The sequence below is a fragment of the Micropterus salmoides genome, unplaced genomic scaffold (assembly GCF_014851395.1).
Source record: "Micropterus salmoides isolate LMB-PRFRI ecotype aquatic unplaced genomic scaffold, ASM1485139v1 Ms_hic_scaffold_9, whole genome shotgun sequence".
Classification (NCBI taxonomy): Eukaryota; Metazoa; Chordata; class Actinopteri; order Centrarchiformes; family Centrarchidae; genus Micropterus; species Micropterus salmoides.
In genome coordinates, this window is record NW_024044681.1 from 16,191,624 (window position 1) to 16,214,230 (window position 22,607).

The window sequence follows — 22,607 nt, forward strand, 5'->3', positions numbered from 1 at the left end:
TGAATTTGGGGATTTAAATCCTCTTAAAATAAAAAAATCAGAATTAGTACATATGCTAGTAGGCTCTGTAGCCTATAGCATGTATCTGGGTGTTTTCATATATTCACACTGTTTAATTTTAAAGGAAGTTGTGTTATTTTTAGTCCATGGTACATCACACCATCATGTAGCCTAAACGTCGCTGCAGCTGAGCACGGCTTTGACACAGAGTAACTTTGCATCAGGATCACGTGGTACAATAAGACACTCCCAATGAACTAAAGTAACCTTGAATGGCGGACAAAGTGACAGAGGCATCGAGTGAGTGGCAGCGTAGATTAAACAGAGCGATGATAATAAAAACAAATAAACATGTGAATTACATGCAACAAAAAAATATAGTTTATTTTGCTTATTGGGGAGATCACTGCAGGGCTCACTGGCACATCAGGTTACATTTAAAGTGATTACATTTTCCATCCTGTTATCTCAAGCGCCTTCAGACTGAGATGTGAATGCACCACAAATGATTTTGGTCTTCACTGGCTGCTCAGACTTTGATTTGACCCTTCTGCATGTGAGGGGCTACTCATATTAATGAAACAAAATGTCATCTATTAGCTATGTTTAGGCGGAAAAAACATTTTTATTGTGATTTCTGAATACTGTGGCACCTTAAAAGCCGGCAGATGCATCTGAATATTTAATATTTAAAGCATGCAATTAATCGTTTCCATCTAATTTGTCGAAGCTTTTATTCACTGACCCAGCCTGTGAGTTTATTGTACATTTAACTCACTTACAAGTAGTGGCCGACATACTGACGGTCTTATTGTGCTGTTGTCATGTGACTCACCTTATTAAATGGGTCAGTCGTCAGGACCTCTAATCTGTGACTTGCAGCAGTGCCACACTGCTCTTCTTCTTTTTTTGTTCTCTGATCCCACTGCAGAGAAAACACAAAGACAGGCAAAGAACAAATGTACTGAGACAAATAGTTAAGCTGTTCATTAATGGAGGAGGAGGGAAAATGGTCAAACAGACATACAAGGAGGGGAAATAATCAAATGACTAACTGTCTTTTCATCTCAGTGTAGTAAATCTTACCTGTGGTCAGCCAGCAGGACACCAGGAGAGTGCATGTAGTTTAGGAAAGGACACAGACTACTTCATTTATTTATTTTGCAATGCGATCGAAGTACACACAAGAGAAAAAACTGCTGAATAAAAAAAACACACTGTTCAGTGTTACATAAAGTTAGATAAAACACAACAAATGTTATCAAGTTACCACATATATGGGAGGTTGAGGTTAAGGTCAGGGGTCAAAAGGATAAATAACAGAAATTAACTTTCCATATGCCTTCTCGGACAGGATGGTAATAAATTGGGGATTCCTTATATTTCAAGGTCAGAATAAATACATAAATCGTGGCTTATGTCCAGTATCTTAAATTTTATGAGCAAGTAAAAGAAATGTCCTAGGTTGTTAGTTTCACTTATGTGCACTTTTTGAATTTGAATTTTTGTTTTGAAAGGTTTTGATAACATGAGGAGTGGTTGAAACTCTGGTGATGTTACACAAGAAGACCAAGGGTCTACAGCTGCCCGCGCCTTTGTGAGGCCTTATTTAGGCTCAGTGTTGCATTGAGCTACAGGATAATGTCAGCATGCTAACACGCTCACAATACCAACGCGAACATGCTGATGCTAGGCAAGTATAATGTTTCCCACGTTCACTGTCTTAATTCAATAAGTTAGCGTGCTGACATTTGTTAATTAGCACTGAGCACATGATTAGTTTTGCAGGTATATGGTCATAAATCAAAGTACTGGACAAATTGAAATGGTGACCTGATAATGGCGCTAGATGAAAAGTCAGAGGATCACCAAAGCTATAAGGATTTCCACTAGTGTTGAGAGGACAAATAACCTGTGTAAAGCCATGATGAAGGCAAGACATTAAGATTAACAAAAGCATGTCTGTCTGCCTCTGGTTTCTCTATTTTGCCATAGTTTATGTTTCACAGATGTTTCACAGCACTAAAGATAATAAAAGCCCATCAGGAGCATGACATCACTATGACCCAGTGACCCTCTGAACAGTTTCTACTGCCGTCCCCTTGTTCCTGCTTCAAAACAGGGTTTAATCAGTAACCATGCTGTCATGCAGAGCAGCAACTCAGAGATCTAACTTAATTTCTTGTAAAGTGCCAATCAAATGTGACACCTTTACACAATGTCACAATGTGTCATAGTTTAATTTAAAGCTTGTACACAAATTTAATGCGCATTCTGTGCTTTATCACAGGAGGGGCTACAGACAGAAAACAAGTCTCAGACTAACAAGTTACACAGAGTTGAAGGAAAGCAGAAGGTGGGGAGTTACATATCAAACGGTGAAAATAAGGAGATAAAAACAAGGGAAACATGGATTAAGTAAAGTATGTAGCTTAAACAATGTCTGGAATGAGTATGAATTTGAATGCAAAACCTTTACTTGTGATGGAGCATTTTTACACTGAGGGGTACTTTCCTTCAGTAAAGGATCTTGGTAGAATTTCCACCACTGCTTATTACTTGCTAACGGTTACTTTCATAAGAAGAAAATTATATAACTCAATTGCAGCCTCTCAGAAAAAACTAACCAGCTCTTGATGAATTTACAAAGTATGGTGCATTGTGCAACAGAGCTGCGACACTCACAGACAGTACACTTATTGGGCTGAAGGGGGTGCTAAACTTTAAAACCACATCTGCAGTGATGAAGTAATTTGAGTCTGTTTGGCCTCAGGGAAACTTTAAGCACATGTTGAAAAACTTGTTGCAATATTATATTTTTAGCATTATTTCCACCTCTTTTGTTTAACTCTCCTTCACCTTGCTTTGCAACTCATCTTTTTTTTCCCACTCTTCCCTTTCTCCCTCCCTCTTCATTTGATCACATTTTGTCCTTACATTAGTAATGCTTTAGTTTATGGGTCAATTATTGTTAATTATAATATTATTTTCCTAATAATGTCCAATACATTTTCTGGAAATAACTATGTTTAAGCTATGTATGTGGTAATTATTATAGAGAAAATAGCGACAGTGTTCAATTGACTGAAAGTAATTAACTATGTTAGTATAGAGAGGTTATTAATCTGTGCAGAGCTGTCCTTTCAAGGACATTCCTACTTTTACCATGACAGGAACCACATTACCAGTACTCAATTGAAATTATTAGGAAATGATTACATTTGACCTGTAAAATATAGCATTATCTTTATCTATATACTTAATAGCTGTGTGTTAGGGGTGAGCCATTGTAGGTGCTTTTCCAAGGTGATTCTTTGCAGAGTTTGATGTGGCTGTTCAAAATAGAGAAAATAATAGGGTTTGACTTGAAAACATACACACAAGAAAAGGTGACTGCAATGCCTCCAGGCAGTATCCAGAAACAGAAAACAAGTTAAAACAAACAGAAACATTGGTGCGCCGAAAACTGCTAAAAAGCCGAAATCCAAACACAAACACAAAAAAATCCCAAAGAAAAATGTTTCAGAAAAACAGTAAATATTCTGCCCTGCTCCTTATGCCCTCCCACTCCTCCACCCTACTACCCTGCATGACGTCGCAGTGCAAGCCAGGGTTAACTGACGAAGGCTTTGACTTGATCCAGTGTCAGTGAGCTCTCAAGGCAGATGGTCAAGTGGGAGATTGAATGCTCAAGCTGCTTGCTTCATCCCAAAGCCCCAAATTACTGTCTTATCTTTGCAGGTGGCCTATATAATACGAATAACCATCACATATGCACTTGGAGCAATAAACGTTCTGGATAATTTGTCACTGTGGTCATGAAAACACAGGAGGTTGTAAATAAAGTAGATTTAGGTTGATTAGTTAAATTGGTTTGTTATAGATATTTTTAAAGGCCTCAAAGGACTAAAGCTAACTAGTGCTTTGCAGGGAAACATGAATTGTTATGGAAAAGCCAGAAAAAAATAACGCAATTTTGTTTGAAAGAATGATGTTTTTAATTCTCTCCTGTCAATAAATAATTTTGGGGGTCCCTAACCACAAGTTGGGAAATCGCTACTTAAGTTAGTACCCTTTTCAAAATATTTATTTGTAATAATCCTGAGCTGAAAACAGGACAGAAAGGTCAAATCTGAGATCAAACCCTACACAGTTACATTCATTTAGCCTCAGCCACTCCTAGTGAATTCCTATAACTCACACCTTTCTCTCTACACTGCTTCAAGTGTTCAAACAAAAGGTCAGGATGATTTCCCCCTACAAATCCAGATTTCTGTCTTCATTGGGAAATCCCACAGACAGCCTGCTGGTGTAAACTCCGCAGGAAAAATCCCTGCTATTCCCTCCCAGGAGCGCGCGCGCACAAGCGGCACGAGCGCGCAAACACAACGCGCGGGAAGCCCCTAAATGGACCGGTGTGTGGGATTTCCCAAATTCCCATGATGAACACTCTGTAGGCTACGAGCATGTTTTCATACAACACGAGCTCCAGGACTGATTAGGTGCTGTAAAACCGCACAAAGGGAGAAAAACGAGCACCGGAATACAAAATGGATAAGAAGATAGGCTACAATAAAGTCTGCGAATATAGATCCTGTGATTTTCATTCACTCCCATGCAGTCTTTGTGCACGCGTTGCTTTATTTCTTGGTGATTTATTGTCACAGATATGAATGACAATGTCTGCATAAATGTCGCAGCTTGTCGTATTGAAACGACGCCACGGATCCATGTCACACACAGACTGTGTAAGGTCTCACAAAGCTGCTGCTTCCGCTTAGTTTACCACTGCTCCTGCTGTGTCAGCATGTCTCGAGTACATGTATCATACTGTATGTCCCACACTCAAGCAGTCCATGAAAAGCCTGTACAACATTGCCTCAACTGGTGGCGAAAATTACTGCACCATTTCTTGTAAATGCCTGACTTCTCAGCTCGCATGGTGATTATACTAAAGGGCTGGTCCCATGCACATATTTATCATGCCAGCCTGTGGGGTCAACTCTTGAGGATGAATGCGCGTGGGTGTATGTATGCGTGTGCAGGTTGCAAATATCACCGGTACCGGTATGTTGTTTTAATATGATAGTTTATATGCATATTATATTATCTTCAATATATATATATATATATATATACTGATATTACAGATTATATAATTACTGCTGGCCTACCACTAGATATTTAAATTGCTATTATTAATATTACCATAACTATGTACTGTATATGATGCATAATAAACCATAACATACTTAAGTATTTTATTCTTCTTTAAACATTTACTAAGTAGGCCAAATGTAAAGTCTGCAGAACTGTCCTGTGCCAAATAAGTTTACAGTCTGAGTGTCGGTCTACGTGCAAAAAGCCTGCCGTAATCAAACCATGTTGTTATTAACTTCCTCCTTGCATTCAACAACGTGATTTCTCGGAAACAGATCTACTGCTGAAAGGGGGAGCCAGCTGCGCATGCGCCTAAACGCTGTAAAAAATATCCATGCCGACCTAACTCGGTTTGTAAATTTGATCGTGTAGTGACTTCAAATCACATTGGATTATTGACAGGGGGATGAATGATCAGTGAATATAAGAAGATGAGATTAGTTGTTTACAGTGTAAGTCACTTTGGTTGAAAGATGTTTATTTTTTCTGATTTTAAAATGATTTTTTAAGTGTTAACTGCAGTGATCTGCCTTTTCCACCTCCATTCGTAATACGCACACGTCAATTGAAATAAAACATGATATGCATGAAATTACAATGGTAAAAACCTGTTAAATGATATTTAAATAGGAAATACCCTTTGAAAAAACAGAATTATTTGTCAACATGCTTTACATTTGTTGTTAGCGGTGGACATTTTTTACAGTGGTCGACAGATGGGGGAAAACCCACTTCACCCTATAAAAATGTAGTGTATCGCTAGTAGCCAGTACTTCAGGACAGGTCTCCAAGTGAGTAACACAAAGGAAAGGAGAAGCTTCTGTGGATCAAACTTAAACCAATCGGACTATTCTTGTGGATTTTCCTCTTACGGATCATAGAACAAGCCTGTAAGCGATTTGATATTCATTTATCACTTCTGCTTGCATGCAATGGCTCATATTTAATGCATTTTTATTACCCGGAGCTGCATTATTTATCTTGAGAATAGATATCGTTAATCTGGAATAGATGTACAGGAAGATAAAGCTGTTAGTAGCCTCTGGCATTTCTAAATGACGAATGTTAGTGTTTTTATTTTTTCGGGTTCGGTAAACATTGTGTTGCCTTATTGCTACACCCCATGGGTCCTATATGTCTCTAATTGTTTGACAGGGGATGAAGTTACTTTTCTGACTTTATGCATGCAGCAGTGCAGTAGGAGGTGTGTGTTCTCCCGCGTTACAAACCCCTCTTGTTTGTATCAAATCTATTTGCGAAGACTTTTTTAAACAAACCTTGTGGACTGCAAAATGAGTCCACGTGCATTTAGACACTTTATTAACGCTGAAGCCGTACAAATCCACTCAGGAAATGATTTTTGGTCATTTGTGACCTTCATAAGTAGCGGTGACTCCTACGCGGGAAACGCCCCCCTGCACGGCTGCATGCCCTAGCTATGAACTCCTCTCACACTCCTCCACGGCCGGCAGGCAGCAGTAAATCTAAACGGAGGCAGATGCTGGAGTTCATCTGCTCTCACTACTCTCTCATTAATCTAAAGTACTCTTTTCCTTTGTTCCTGCATATTTTAGGCAAACATGCCCGTGTCAAGGATGAGGATGAGGCCATGGCTGGAGAAGATGATCGAGTCAAACTCCATTGCGGGTCTGAATTGGGTGGACAAGGTGAGAGACTTATTTCTTCCTGCAGCAAATTGATTTGGTTCATGCAAATGACATTTAGTAAAAACGTGTCTCAATGTATTCAAATGAGTACAGAAACAGACATTTTAAAATGTAGGCAATTTGTTCTATGTATCTCCCGGTCAGATAACAGTTTGAGAGGGAAGTGATGTCTGCGAGGCTGCACGTGTCTCACAAAATGTGCATGTTACTCTTGGAGTAGCTTGTTTGAAGCACTAGTTGGAACGGATGTTGATGTTGTTAATAAAAACGAATGCATAGATTTATAATTTAGTTATAAAACAGTCAGGAAAACATTTGGATTTGACAACTATGGCAGCCTTTAACCTTTAACACCCCAAATGTGATCTGTCTTACAAATGGGAGATGGGCCAAACATGTTAAAGAGAAATCTTTTCCTAAAATAGCATACTATGCCCCAGACTAAAAGAAATTATCAAAAGCCTGTTCAATGTGTGTTTTTTTTCTAATGTGCTATGCAAATCAAATTTTTGCATAACTGCTCACAGTAGCCTACAAGTTAGGTGCTCAGTTTGAATGGCAGCCTCTTGCAATTTTTGAAAATTTGTGCTCATATTTGAATTTATTCTATGTTGAATGTGCAAACCCTCGTTCCAACTTAGTATCTCCTTTTGCATTTTTCAGGATAAGACGATGTTCTCAATTCCCTGGAAGCATGCAGCTCGACATGGCTGGGAACTGGACAAGGACGCATGTCTGTTCAAAAAGTGGGCCATCCACACAGGTGAGCGAGCATGAATACACACACAAATTCTGCAAATAATAACACAGAAAATTATAAGTGTGTGAAACTAAACAATATGCATTCTGCAGGGAAATACGTGGAAGGACAAACCTGTGACCCAAAGACATGGAAAGCCAACTTCCGGTGTGCAATGAACTCACTGCCTGACATCGAGGAGGTGAAAGACAAGAGCGTCAACAAAGGCCACCAAGCTATGCGTGTATTCAGGATGTTGCCTACCACCCCAAAATCTAGAGGTGAGAAAACTGACAGGAAGTGGGCAAGCATTTTTTTTTATATGAACTAACATTGGTGTGCAGCATCTTCCAGCTGCTGATCTTTTTTTCTATTTTTTCTATTTTACCCAGTCAGTTTGTTCTGCAGTCACACTATGAGCTGTTTAAGATCTCATGTGATAAAAGTGTCTTTCTTTCACCTCCGCAGATAAACGAAGCAAAGCGAAGGAGACAAAGCCAAGGAAGAAGGTAAATAGATATTTTATGACCATTCTTTTTATAATGACTTTAGTAGTAGCTTGTTGTCTTTGTTGTGCATGCTGTAACACTTGTTACATAGTTAAAGGCCTATTCAAATGATGCCACACACAATGACCCAGATAATGTAATGGCATTATAAATAATGTTATTGTTATGGCATTGGTGCTCTAGCTAAACATGCAACTGCAACTGCATATGATTTTTTTCTCATGAGAATTTCCTGAATCTCACTGAATGTGACTTTCTGTCTGCAGAGCTCAGTGATCAAAATGGAAGAAGACACGGACTACAGTGATACTCAGTCTCCCATGAATGAGTCAATGCCGGAAGACACTTTGTCTACTCAGGAGAACACAGTTGACAGCACAGTGCACACAGAGCAGCAAGGTGAGGAGGAAAATATGTATGGAAGAATGAATTAAAGAAATTAATTAAAATAATAAGTGTCATTCAGTCAAAATGTATTTAACACTATTGTTTGCCATCTTTGCAGATTTTCCCTTTGTGGCTCAATCTGAAGTTCCTGACTGGTCTTCGACAGTTGTGATCGGGCTTGAGAACTTCAACAGCTTCAGCCACAAATTTGAAGTTTCACCTGAACACGATTTTGGTAATTCAACAACACATATTGCATACTTTAATAAACAGTTCAGGACTAACCTCAGTGAAATTAAGTATATTCAAACAGATCTATATCACAGTGCCATACTCATATACTTACCCCTTCCTTTTCTCTCCCTCTATCTTTACTGTGATCTTCCAGATGTCGACTATAGCGACGACATTATCCAGGTAAGCATGGCCTTCGGCTCCTACTCTTACCAGCATGCATTTTTCATTGACAGGAATTCCCATGTTTGTCTTATTCTGCCTGTTTGGCTTGTGTAACAATACCCAAAACAATACTAGTGATTGCTAAAGACTGTTTGGTGTGCAAAAACTCCAATTGTGCAAAATATCATAGCCATACTCAGTCCAGTGTTGCTCTTTCAGATTTGCCAGCAACTGGAGAAAGACTCACACTGGTTGTCAAGCAGTTTAGACGGCAGGGGGTTCCTGAGCAATGAAGCATGCACCAGTCCAGGGAGCCAGTGGAGTGAATCTTCCTCAGGTAAATATTGCTAGTTGAAGGGTCAGATGGACAACTGCCTCTAAATCTATGTGCAATGTAATGTATGTAATGTTTTGCTGTACATCTGTTGCTTGACCATTGCAGTCCATGTTGGCATTTGAAGGAATATATGGGATTATTAACTTCAGGAATTGAAGTGTAAAATCTAGATGTAAATGTGTTTCTACAAGGGTTAACACTTATTAGTCACCACCAGGGATTTGGTATGGACATGTAGTTATAGCTGAAATTAGCATGCAGATCAGTATGAATCTAGTCAAAGTCTAAGAGAGCTGGTGTGAGTTAGAAGCATATTGCCTTTATAGCAGTGTTCATTTCAAAATGTTATACCTTAAAGTTTAGTAAAGTCAAGTAAAGCAACTCTAATAAATAGGTACTCATACTCATACTCATAGTCACTCACCACATAGCACAGCACTGCACTGAAAGCCTGAGGACTCACAGGAGACAAATAAAAAATGGGTAAAAATTGACCCAAAAGGCTGAGATACCCGAACTTTTAGTCCCTTTTAAGGGTCAACCTGCAAAAACACTGTTTTGTTAGACTCTCTGCATAGTTCATAACACAGTCTCAAAACCTGATCTGAGACGGTAATTTTTCTAAGACTTTAGAAAGCTCTATTCAGACACTTTTTGAAATGTTTAGTATTTCAGGTTAGCCCACATCTCCTGGTATATGTTCTTCTTCACCATACTGACCTTATTTTTTCTCCGTTTTGTTTTGTAGTCGACGAACTAGACGAAATGCCACAGTACACAACTTTGGGCTCAGACCTCACAAGTCCCACAGACAACGTCTGGAACAACCTTTGTCAACAGATCTCACCCATGCTCTGAGGACTTCAGGACAGGAAAGGACAGTTTTGTAGAACTATTCCAGTCCGACAACTTTCCCATCTGAGCCCTCTTTCTCTGTGGAATCACACAACATCATTTCTCCAGTCCAAGCTGGATGGGGACCACTCTTTAAGCTAAACCCCCTTCCCCCGCGCCGTGTGTGTACAGTACGGCAAGCTTTCCTCATCTCCCTCAACTTCTCAACAACTCTTCTGTGAAGTCATGAAGACAAGTTATGCAATGAACTGCTGTGTTTATGAAGACCCCACATACTGTTCATTGCCTATGTGTTTGGCTGGTTCAGGGTGCACAGAAATCTGCAGGCCATGTACATGATTATGCTCTGCCAGGAGGTAGCCAATACTTACCTCAAAATACAAATAGGATCATACTCAGTAACATTTGACAGGTTGTTTGTGTATAGTGTCAAATAATTATCACATTAAATCAAATTTTCCGTTATTTGTAAAAATGAGACATTACATTTTGACAAACAACTTCTGGTGAAAGCTCTACTTCCAAATCTTACGTTTTTTTGTTTGCATAAGGCACTTGTAAATGATTTCTGTATATAGTTGTTTTGGTTTGTGTGTTTTTATAAAATAAAAAATCTAAATGTGAATGGATATGACTTTTTATTATTAACACTAAGGGCTTAAGTTTATGTGTTTATGTATCCAGACATGGATGATATTGCTCTGCTGTAACAAAATCAATGACTGTGACCAGATGTATAAGCGTCATTTTGGCAAGGACAATCCCTGCTTCGTGTCAAGGCACTGAACCAAAGTCAGCCACGATATGTAAACTGACCCCTGCTCTAACTAATAAATTTCCCTCCAGTGGCAAATTAAGGGTCCCGTTGGACCAAAATAGCTTTGTTGAAATGACCACAATATTATATACTGTGATTATTTTAATAAATAAAACAATAAGTAATTAATAATGATAATAGTAATTCAGTAATAAAAACAATCTAAAACAAAGTGTTAAAATCACACATCTATTATCTCTTATTTATTTTAACAAAATAGGACCAGGTTAAAGTGGGTGTAAGATTTTGGCTAAATGAAAACCAACCATTGCTACTAATTTAATCAAAATACAGCGTAAACCACCCCCACAAAAGAGTAAGCTCTGACTATGTGAGTGATCAAATTAAACATCTGGCGGATTCTTACTTCATAAAAACTCTCTATCTCCTGCTTACCCTATCCATGGTTATAATGCTTTCAGGAAAGACAGAGGCGAGAGTAGAGGTGGGATAGTTTATTGGTAAAGATCACATATCGTGTAAAGAGATGCAATGCTCTGTTTTAATCTTTTTCTCTAAAAGTCACACACAGTCACAGCAAATGTCTTTTACCTTCATTGGAGTGTGCAGATCATCCTATTTGAGAGAGTATATACAATGGTTAGGGAATGCAGCTCAGTGAAGCAAGTAAATATAATATGAACTGGAAAGACAAGTCAGGTAAAATGAATGGCCACAAATGAAGACTTCTGAAAGAAAGAGACCCTGCCCTGCAAACATTTCTTAAGACAGTTATTGACCGACAGACACATTTTCACTTCTCTAAGAAATAAGTAACCAAGGACATCCTCATAGGCAAAGCAAAGTTCTTTGTTAGTCTGATAGATGAAGCTTAGGGAAATCACAAGCAAATTTGGGATTTAAAAGTCTGAGTAGGTGTTTCTGGCACAACTTCAGCTACTTCCAAAGTGCATGGAGAAGGGAAGAAAAAGGCTAAAGATGTAAAGAGGTTTTTATGACAATTTTGAGCACATTTTGGGTAAAGGCCTCTTTTGTACAAAGTTTGTACAACGCCTTAGTTGCACTTCTCCAGTTTATGGACCAAATATGGTGTCACCCATATTTGGTCCTTTAAATGTTTGACAATTTCAAAACTCTAACAGGAAAACGCAACAATACAACAAAGCACCATGATGTTAAAGACAATGGCTGCCTGATTAAAGTAGCTGTACAAACCACAACTCTCCTCAACTCCCACTCTGTGAACTCTGTTGAGAGAGCAGTACACATCAATTAAACTGGACATCTAGATCCACCACCCCTAGATACTGTATCTTTCAGCCTGTCTGATGGAGGTCGCTGAATCTTAAGTAAATATAATTCCAAACTCTCTTAAAAACTCTAAATCAAAACTGGATTGGACTCTCCTTAAACAAGGTATACAGATTAATTTATAAAGATAATAAATGCCTCAATTAAAGAAGGGAAGATCCTGAAGGACTGGAAGTCAGCCATAGTTGTGCCAGTTCGTTCAAGTGATTTGACTGATGTCAGTTTCATCTTACAAAATAACAGAGAAATATGTTGCTGAACATCTGACCACTCATCTCAGTAGTACAAACCCTTACACACTGCATCCAATGCAATTTGTTTTTCAAGCCAACAATTCCTCTGAGACAGCAAATTGCTTCTCTTTAAACTAAAAATGGAAAATGGAGATTTTGCTGGGTTCATAAATTTAGATTTAAAGAAGCTGCTTGATACTGTCAGACATCTCTAAACTAGCCACTTCTAATTTATTCTCTAACATGCTGGATTGGATTGGATCCCATCTTGCAGGGAGGGTTCAATGTGTGTAAAAGTGTGCAAAAAAACACTCTGCATCTGACTGTGAGCCTGAAGGTCTATGTGTCTGGACAGGTCATCCAAATTGTCTCTAACCTCAAATCTCAATATTATCCTCGACCTCACCTTATACTACAATAAACAAGTGAAGAAAGTAATAAAAATAAACAAAATACAACCTGGCTAATGTTAGGGTTATAAGATATGGCCTAACAACTACAAACTACTTACTATAAATGAATACAGTGATCATCCTCCACTTAACATACTGTATGACAAGCTGGACTCAAGAGAAAGGTACAATACTTTTTCTATGTGTCTCTGTGTACTGCTGGTATGGCTACATTTACCGAATAGTGGATATTGTTATTGTATTATTGTACTAATGTTTATCGTTTTCCTTTTGCTCTGCATGGCTTCTTGTTGTCTCCGGTCTGTAAATTTTAACCATCACTTCATTGGTTTCAAAACATCTCGCCAGGTCAAGTCCGTTAAATTTTAATTACAGTGGCCAACATAACATATTACAATTAGTCTCAAGGAGGTTTCATGTCTTCCATGACATGACATCATGTCATGTGTACAGAATAGATTCACAACAAAAATCACAACATATACACTTGATGATGACGACAAAATGTAGAAGTGAAGAGGATGGTCAATAATGAGAAGCTTCAGGTGTATCCCACTAGGATCTGAGCTGCACCATATCCTCTCCACCAGAAAGTACTGGAAATACAACAGGCCTCACAAACACAGGAGGACAGCACAATTCACGTACCGAGGAGAAATAAACAAACACACAGACGGAGAGAGAACCATGATAACATGCAAACTAGGAAGAGGTGGAGAGATGGGTGGGACATGGTCAAATGTGAAAAAGGTCTGCACATGGCTAACACTAGCACATTTACAAAAATGACGATTAATGTGCGTAGTCCTCATAAATAAATAAATAAATAAATAAAGGAAAGGAAATGACAGGTGTTGGCCTCATACTGCAAAAACAATGTTATAGAGTAACGTGGTATTTTATTGTTAGAAAGTAGTTGCATCAATAACTTTTCCACCCCTATTTGGGGTTCCCTACAAGACCGACAAATAGTGAGGAAATAGTGTCATTGTGCAACATTTGCTGGCAATGCATTTTGACATTACTCACTATCAGGATTAGTTACAATTAAAAACATTCACAAAGGCATAGGGTGTGAGAAATAAAGCCCGGATTTTAATTAATCTAATAAAGATGTCTGCATATTTTTGGACAACTGCCATTTTCCTTCACAATAAGCGACTGCCTTGGCAGAACACACTGAACAGCGATGACATTCTTTTCAGTCACCGCAAATCTTTTCAGGTTTGTCCAGGTGTTTGCTGACGACTGTAGGCTGTATAAATAGACTTGTTAATCCATTTAAAAGATGCAAATGCGATAATAAGCAGGTGATGATAGTTGAAAATGCTTTCCAAACAAAGAAACACTTTCAAAACCTGTTGTAGATAGGCTTCACAGTATATCATGGCTCATAACATGGGACAAGTGAAGTCTTAAGAGGGAAAGCCACATATTTCCTTTTGAATTGTCAGTTTAAAGGTAGACACCGTTTCAGTTTTTATGTAAGCATTTTGAATTACAAAGGACTCGGAAACTTGAACATCTCATCCCATTCAATAAATATTAACTTTTAACTTTTTAGAGAAAAAAGGCAAGCATTGGAAAGATGCACTTGCTTTTGATAAGGATGAGCTGAAACAGCTTATGTTAAAGACAGCTGATAATAGTTCTGCTAATGTTGCGGTGGTGGTGTTCTAGGTATGAAATGGCATTGTTAATTTTCCTTAGACAAGTACCCACTAGATAAGAACGTTTACTTAAGCACTGTATTAATGCAATATTACCCCAATAAGACAGTAAATAACAGACCTTGCAAAGCACCCCCTGCACATCTGTAAGTTTAGTATTACATCCATTAAAGGGTCCCTAAAGAGTTTTTCACTTCCTGAATTGTGGAGCAGTTCTTAGAGGAACCGTTTGTCTTCACACACACACACACACACACACACACACACACACACACACACTTTACAGCCATGCCAATGGTTTCACATACTGATTAATAATTGGTGGTAATGTGGCAATAAATTAAGCAATGCACCAGTAAAAGCAGTGAAGAAGAAAACTGCTATCAAGTAAAAACTGATGCATTATGGTGCAACACTCAATGGTGCGCAACATATACAGTAGGTATATAATATGTTTGTTTACAGTGAAACTTTACAGTGATCCTTAAAATTTAAATTATTTTTTTGGAAAATTTTATTTCCCAAAATGAAATACTCTTGTAATTTGTTTTTTAAGCCAACCGTTCCACTGAGATAGCAAATAGCTTCTTATTGGGGAACATCAAACTAGAAATGGACAAAGGAGGTCACTTAAAACCCCAAATCAAAAGTGCTTTCATTTTTGCTGATATTACTTATGTTTTTATTTAACATTTACAAAATTTCCATTAGAAATGTAGTATTTTTACACTGTAGTATTACAACATTTTACTTTCTCCATCCCTGCACACAACATTAAACTCTAGTCATATATCCATTATTTATTTTAAAATATATCTTTAAAAGATTATGCTGTAGGGAATTGTTCCTTTAAGACAGATTCGTACAGAAAAGCCTGTTTTGAATGTCAAACAATAAGGGATTAACCGGACGGATTTTAAAACAACAATTGTCTTGACCATTTAAAAGGCATGTTGTATGCATAAACCTCCTTTTTGCTTTTTATTAACACAGGGATTTGAAGTGTCCTTTAATGTGAACCAGTGAAGCTGATAGCCTGTATAGTTTCTCATCACTCTGTTGTGGTTGAACACCTGAATAAATGACCTGGGGCGGTTCCTGCCATTAACGTCCTGCTATAAAGTATAAATTGTCAAACCAGTTTGATAAATTGATGCATAGACACGAACATCCACACATGAAATTGCAAAACATGTTGTTGTTGAAGGTAAACGTGGCTTCTTACTCTAAAACAAATTAATCAAAAGAGATAATCTAACTTAATCCCTCACAGATATGGGAGGTTCAAAAAACAACTAACACAAAAAATCAGCTATACTACTTCATTTTATAGTTGTATTATAACATATGTATAATAACAGCACACAATATATTTTTATTAAAGGAAAGATCCTTTGTGATTTAGTGTGTCTGTAGGATCAAACTGTAACTTGTAACATAAACCAATATTTTATTCTTATAAATACATTGCAGATATTCATGGTAGTTTAATTTCTTGTATGATGTACTTGTACTTACTCCTTAACATATTTTGACCAAGTAGCTAACTACCTAGCTCAATATGAAATTAATAATTAACTTACCTAAATGAGGTCAGGTTGATGCCATGCTATTTTAGGTTAAACAAGTTCATGTTTTCTCCTGTCACTATCAAGTCCTATAAAATATTTGGTTTAGAATGGCCATGTGAAAATGTATTTCAAAATATTTTTTTAAATTTAATTTGTATTAACTAAAACTGTAAATATTAAAAATATATCACAAAGACACACATGTATAGAGAGTTTATGAGCTTATGTAATAGGTTAGTCAACTCTAGACTGGACAAACTAGAAAAACCATTAAAACCTCGATGTAAAACTGTGTAAATGCTGACCCCAGACCTCTTTTTACTCTTCATCTATATATTTTTTGCTGAATTTATCTTTGCACAGTTCCCACCGTCTGTCTTCATCTTAGGTTCAGACATAGTTCCTGACAGACGGCTATCACCCTTTCTTCCTCCTTCCTCCGTCTGCTGCAGATGTGGGCACCAGGACTTCTTTTGAGACTGTTATCTGAAACTGTTATCAGAAAAGAGAACAGTATGAATAAACACATTTCTGCCTTATGATATATAAAATATTCAAACGTGTGTTAGTCACCTAAGCCCTAAGGATGGTGCATTTAAATATTTTCTGTTCAATTGCACCCCATTGTAGTACTTGTACATTATACTATAATATATTATTTGGTAGCAACTAAAAGCAGCTAAACAGAAGAAGCACTCTTCTCAAGTTATTTTGCAAAAAAGGAAAGACATAAAACTCTTAAGGAAGTTAAAAAAAAAAAAATCACTGGGAATTTGGACCTGTTATCATCTAAAATAACCAAAACAAGGGCTTAGGAAGTTGAAGTACAACAAATCTGAGAGTAACTTTTGTAATGGTTGCATTAAGTTGCTTGATAGATAAAGAAAAACTACGACCACAAAAAGAAAAAAATGGCACCCACTTTATGCCAACATACTGTAAACTCTATTATCTCAAAACAAGCACTCAGAGGTCAAAGACGGAATAATGGAACTGTAAAGAAAAGAAAGAAAAGTACTTAAAACATGACACCAGACGTTTGTGAGGTATACCTGTGAAATGTAATATTTTAATTCACAATTCTGACAAAAAAGTCTCGCAAATTATGCAGGATGTAATATCAAGTCTCTTTAATTATGAATGAATGAATGAATGTTTAAATGAAACATTCATGCCAATAAAGCACACTGAACTAAACTGAAATACTTAGAAAGTAATTCTCCTCTATAACAGTTGGGGTAACTTTCCAAAATAACTGCAATGAGGAAAGAGCAAACATATTTGTTTTTATTAAACTTCAATCAGCTCACACTGGTCCGTTTCAGTGGATTTACCATAAAGGCTTGAATACGTGTGCACTACAAATTTAGGTGCGGCTAGCTTCACGCCTTCTCATAAATGAGTGAAGTAAAAACTCAAAGCGGTTCAGACCGTTTGTTGCCTTTTCTATGAAGTCACCACAGATGGATAGATGGACAGTGGATTAGGCCGTATTTGGCTTTTTTGTTATTTCTGGACAATTAATTTCGGCATCCCATCATTACTGTAAGGAACAACACCGTAGTCAATTTAAAGAACATAAACTAGTGGGCTAAATAACGTTTAACCAGTGATGTCCTTTGTAAGTAGCAAGTTGTTGTTCTCCATAAATGACTGACAATTGCTTCATTATTCCAAGATTTGTAGGCTGACCTCTTTTCTTACAGCAAAACACATTGCAGTATCTTTGCACTGGTGGGTACACCTGTTATAATGTTGGGAAATTAACTCATATACTTATATAGGTTCTTCAATAACACCTCCATTTGAGTGTCAAGAGATTTTCCCAAAGCCAATTTCTTTATCATACTGTACCCCTGCCATTTGATAGCATATCTAAACTCATACTTTATTGGTTCCTCAGTACTGTACCCTGTAGATACCCAATATTTACAAAAATAGTATAATATATTTATACTTTTTTTCCTGTACCTACATTTACCAGTAAGAACTGGTAAATATTTTATTAGTACCCGATTAATCTTTGAACTAATCCACTGATTAGTTGATTTGATTAGGTCAATAGGATAGCCTGCGTATCTCACAACTCGATCGAAGTGCAGACAAAAAGTGATGATGCAACAGGTGTGCTATATGATTTGTACAATTATATATCAAAGTTCACAGCAACACAGCACAGCAACAAGGTTGTGGGGTTGAACCCTGTTCGTTCCAGGCCTTTCTGTGTGGAGTATGCATGTTCTCCCATGTCTGCCTGGGTTCTCTCCGGGTGCTCCGCCGTCCTCCCACCATCATTCAGGCTAGGCTAATTGGTGACTCTAAATTGTCCTTAGGTGTGAGTCTGAGTGTGACTGGTTGTTTGTATATGTGTGGCCCTGCGATGGACTGGCAACATGTCCAGGGTGTACCCCGCCTTTCGCCCGATGTCAGTTGGGATTGGCTCCAGCACCCCCGTGACCCTGTACTTAGAATAAGCAGTTGACGATGGATGGATGGATGGTTGGTTATGACAGAACTCAGAACAAAAGTTCAAATATTTTTTTAGTATGGATTAATCTCTAGTTAATTAATCTCTATTTCTTATAATTCTCATCAAGTAGCAAGTAGTTTACAAAACATTTTCTTTTTTAAATAATTTGTTTCATAAAAACTTCTATATATATATATATATATATATATAGTTGGTAACTAAATTAATATTTTTTTGGCAACATCAAGAACAAAATAAAAACATGTCGAATACATGGTTGTTACAGAGGCAACATATATCTGAAAAACTGAGCAGTTAAACTTGACTAAACCCATGATTTCTCATGCTAAAACATCCGGTGAAGCTTCTGTATTGTAAACCTAGCAAGTGAAGTGATGGTCACGGTACAAACAAGACGGAAAAACACAGTTTAACTGTAGGCCTACTCGCTACTCCAAATATTTTCCCTGCTGTTTCAACCAACAAAGGCTCATTGTATGTCAAGCACGATGCTTAATGCCTTTTAAAAAGATGTTGTTTGTTCAGTTTAATTTTACAGTTACCTGAAGTACAGGACTTTAAACATTCATCTTAAGCAATTGTTTTAAAAAGAAGTACGAAAATGTATGGATTAAAACAATAGGTTTTTGGTGGCTGACCCATTTTACACTCCTTCACTGATGCACATAACACACATATTCAAACAAAGCAACTGAATCTGAAGAGTGTCCTGAATTCAAGTTTAATTGTGTGTGTGGTGTGCTTTAGGTCTATTGTTACGTTATGCGATTAGGTGCTAGCTGTGTGTGCTACAGTTGCCTTGAAATTGCGTAAATCATTTAATATAACAATCTTGAAGATTTAAATTTACATAAATGTCTGTTAAGTCACTATCTACTGCGAAATGGATGGAAATATTTATAAATTTGCAGTATTATGAACTGAGTGTTGGTGGTAACGTTCCTGAAAAAAAAAATGCTGTTTTAAGTAACTGCTAATTTGAACCGAACATTTCCTAATGCTGCAGCATCACATTTAAAGCATTTAACTGGTGAAACACATGTTGACGTTTATTATGAAGTAGTCACAAGAAATGCAATGTTTTTGTCAGTGAGATCAGCACTGACAGCTATAAAACAAGACAACTGTCATTTTCTGCATTTTTTGACAGCGGATGCGTTTGAAATATTGCAGGGAGTAATTGAACAAGATGGAGCAGTCACAGTGAGATGTTTGATGAAAAGCTGCAGGCGTAATGTTGGCCTAGCGGCTAGTGGGGCACGCCCTCAAAAACACTGGTGGAGAAACCCACAATGTGCAGTTTTCTTGACACATCCATCCACCCCACCACCCTCCTTACATGGACTTTGTCGCTTTATACTACGTCACCTGACTTCTTCTGCAACTAGAGATCGCAGCCTAACAAAAAAGAACAGGCTGTGTGTGCAGCACTAAATAAGATCACAACCATCACAGCCAATTACTGCCTGACTTGACAAAAAAAATAAAAATGACAATAGTTTATTTTGCTGCCCCCAGAAATCTGTGACCTGTAAAGTATCAAACTGCACCTGCTGTTAGGCCTACCACCAGGTTTTCACCAGATCAACCAGAACTGAAATCTTACCCCTCTGGAACTGGAAAAAGTCAATCATCCAGTAGGAATGCTTGTTCATTCACATTTGGTTAGGTCATGATGCCATTCTGATTTTGTCAACTGTATTGACTGATTTCTTTGACTGGCAGTGTGGGCTGGGGTGTTTTTTCTTAAATATTTTTATTTATTCCTTTACTGTAGAGAAAGGGTATAAATCTGCTGCAGCAGCACAATCGATCATGCACACAAAGGTCAAAGAGGAAGTGGAATATGCCTCCTAGGAAGGTCTTAAATGCGAAGTAGCGCTTAATGTTGTAATAATGTTTCTCAAGAAAATGTAACTTTGCCAACTTCCCTATAATGTCTATGGCTCTCATTCCCAAATCTGTTTATTCCTGCTGAAGATCACAAAATGTGTCACAAAAAATATACCATCATTTAAAAAAAGGCAAAATAATTTCCTAAAACACAAACTGGGGATTTTTAGCAAACCTTGGTCAGTACATTTCATAGAGACCATTTTCAACCATGAATTAACACACATTTAATGCACTAGCAGAAGGGAGTTACAAAGCTCAGTTTTATTATATAACCTGTTATATTGTGACAATAAAATTACCTGCCTACCTACATAAATGGAATGTAGGGCAGCCTTATCCTTTATCTATTCCTATCTATTATAAGATGAAAATAATATGGGGTTTACCATGACAGGAGTTCTAAAGTGCCCTGATAGTCGCTTCAGAAAAAAAGGTTTTGCACTCACATGCATAGATGAGATGGCAGCCAAACTTCTAAAAACACACGAGTACTATAAGGCAGGGGGGAGGGGCTGTGTGTGTGTGTGTGTGTGTGTGTGTGTGTGCGCGCATAAGATGCAGTGGGGAACCATAGAGAGATAACTCTGGTGCTTTCCATCTGGCAAGTGTAAACATTTCACTTGACATGTGCTCAATGACACTACACACTGAGTCACTTTACAATGAAGATCAGCAATAGATGTTTTTTATAGTTGTGAAACAACAGAAATGTACATGCAAGGTTACTTCCCCTGAATACACACACACACACACACACACACCACAGTAACCATCGGGGTAAAATCAAACTGGCTTGGTATTTCCCTAGGTTTTTCACTCTCGTGACACTGACTGATATCATTCAATGCAATGCTTTAATTGTACAGCATACTGCAATTAGAAATCTGGTGTCAAAATCCCTCTTTATCCAACATGACAAATGTGCTATATAACATTATGTTATATTATGCAAAGATTTACATTAAAGCAATATTTTGTAGTATGTTGTGCCACATTGACTTGTAATAGGGTGAATACTCCACTTCATTCCATTCACTTTGTCATTGCCACTCCTGGCCTCATGCTGCAATGCTGCTATGTAACTTTAGAGTCCTGGGCAGGAAACAACATAGTGCTGGCATCAAGACAACTCTTCAGCAAGCAAGCTATAAGAAGCAGAAAATAGTATATAATGTACAATATACTAGCTAAGTATTCTGAGTATGGACATAAATACGTCAAGGCTGCGAAGAGAGGAAGCAAGGAAGAGAAAAAGAGAGTTACCAAGCAAGCAACCAGACAAAAGACTGGCTTTTACTAGTTGGTGTGAAATAACTAAAAGCTGTGTCTTGTGTTGTTGCACTTGCTTGCTTGATGACTTGAGCAAATTTAGCCGAGGTTTGGCCGCTAGCTATAAATCTCTACTTGATGTTAGCAAACTTACTAGATCAGTGGGGTCCAGCAGAAAGGGGAATAATTATTTTTTTTGTTATAATTCCATCCATAAGTAACACAATGACAGAATGTGTGACTACTTGGGTCATGGGTTTCATACATTTCTGTAATAAAACATCTAAAAGCAAAAATCCTATCAGATGGGGGACCCTGGGACAAAATCTCTTTAAATGGGGTCTGTGTTCTTATTTGTGTCAAGTCAAGTAACTTTATTTAAATAGCACATTTAAAAATAACAAGAGTTGACCCAAAGTGCTTCCCAAATACATAATACACACAAATACAAATATACTTGAATAAAAAGAATAAAGAGTATATACCATTGTGTATCCAAATACACAGTATACACTAGTATACAAGCACACATTAATAATTGGAATATGAAGGACTTGGTTAAATCAAACAAACAAACAAACAAAAACTTCCTATCAGATTAATATGCTGTGAGAGTGTCTGACAAAAACCATGGAGTCAGAATAAGGTAAAAAAGAGATTAAAAAGTTAAAAGTTAGATGCAGCATTTTGAACCATTTTTAGTCGAGAAAGTGGGAAATGGGTCAACCTCATGTAAGGAGAACTATAGTAGTCCAGCCGTGAGGTGACAAACGCATGTATAACCGTTTCCAGGTTCCTATCAGATAAAAATGGCTTAAATTTGGCTATTGCTCTAAGCTGATAAAAACTGTCCTTCACGACACTACTGACTTGCTTGTTAAAATTCAAACAAGTGTCCAAGAAAAAAAATAAGATTCTTAAC

General features: G+C 37.5%; 2 protein-coding genes and 1 long non-coding RNA gene across 6 annotated transcripts in view; 1 reads left to right on the plus strand and 2 right to left on the minus strand.

Annotated features, from left to right (window-relative positions):
• Window positions 1-1,148, minus strand: part of acsl6 (acyl-CoA synthetase long chain family member 6) — a 38,106-nt gene extending 36,958 nt beyond the window's left edge. For 2 of the 3 annotated variants that reach the window (XM_038707583.1, XM_038707585.1), the window contains exons 1-2: window positions 1,087-1,135; window positions 836-925 (exon numbers count right to left, since the gene is read on the minus strand). The gene's annotated coding sequence lies outside the window, so the exon portion shown is untranslated. Of the gene's footprint in view, window positions 1-835; window positions 926-1,086 lie in introns of all 3 variants that reach the window. The other variant, XM_038707584.1, reaches the window with a different exon arrangement.
• Window positions 1,149-5,894: 4,746 nt separating this feature from the next.
• irf1b (interferon regulatory factor 1b) lies at window positions 5,895-10,678 on the plus strand. 2 transcript variants are annotated; one of them, XM_038709100.1, is made up of 10 exons: window positions 5,895-6,050; window positions 6,735-6,827; window positions 7,491-7,590; window positions 7,680-7,847; window positions 8,035-8,075; window positions 8,342-8,474; window positions 8,581-8,697; window positions 8,851-8,879; window positions 9,081-9,198; window positions 9,947-10,678. In XM_038709100.1, exons 2-10 carry the CDS (start codon window positions 6,741-6,743, stop codon window positions 10,054-10,056), a joined length of 903 nt encoding a protein of 300 aa, XP_038565028.1. In that variant the 5' UTR covers window positions 5,895-6,050; window positions 6,735-6,740; the 3' UTR covers window positions 10,057-10,678. The 2 variants fall into 2 exon arrangements, with proteins under 2 accessions (XP_038565028.1, XP_038565029.1); XM_038709101.1 differs by lacking the exon at window positions 9,081-9,198.
• A 632-nt stretch (window positions 10,679-11,310) lies between these two features.
• The window catches only part of LOC119895841, a 31,404-nt gene continuing 20,107 nt past the window's right edge, over window positions 11,311-22,607 (minus strand). The window contains exon 2 of the long non-coding RNA XR_005443111.1: window positions 11,311-16,521. This is a non-coding gene — a long non-coding RNA (uncharacterized LOC119895841). The remainder of the gene's footprint in view (window positions 16,522-22,607) is intronic.

Excerpts from the sequence above, each read along its gene's own strand:
- irf1b (XM_038709100.1), top strand. The coding sequence starts at position 6,741 with ATGCCCGTGTCAAGGATGAGGATGAGGCCATGGCTGGAGAAGATGATC. Across the intron at positions 7,591-7,679 it reads AAAGTGGGCCATCCACACAG|GGAAATACGTGGAAGGACAA; the intron begins GTGAGCGAGCAT and ends TGCATTCTGCAG. Across the intron at positions 8,880-9,080 it reads ATAGCGACGACATTATCCAG|ATTTGCCAGCAACTGGAGAA; the intron begins GTAAGCATGGCC and ends TTGCTCTTTCAG.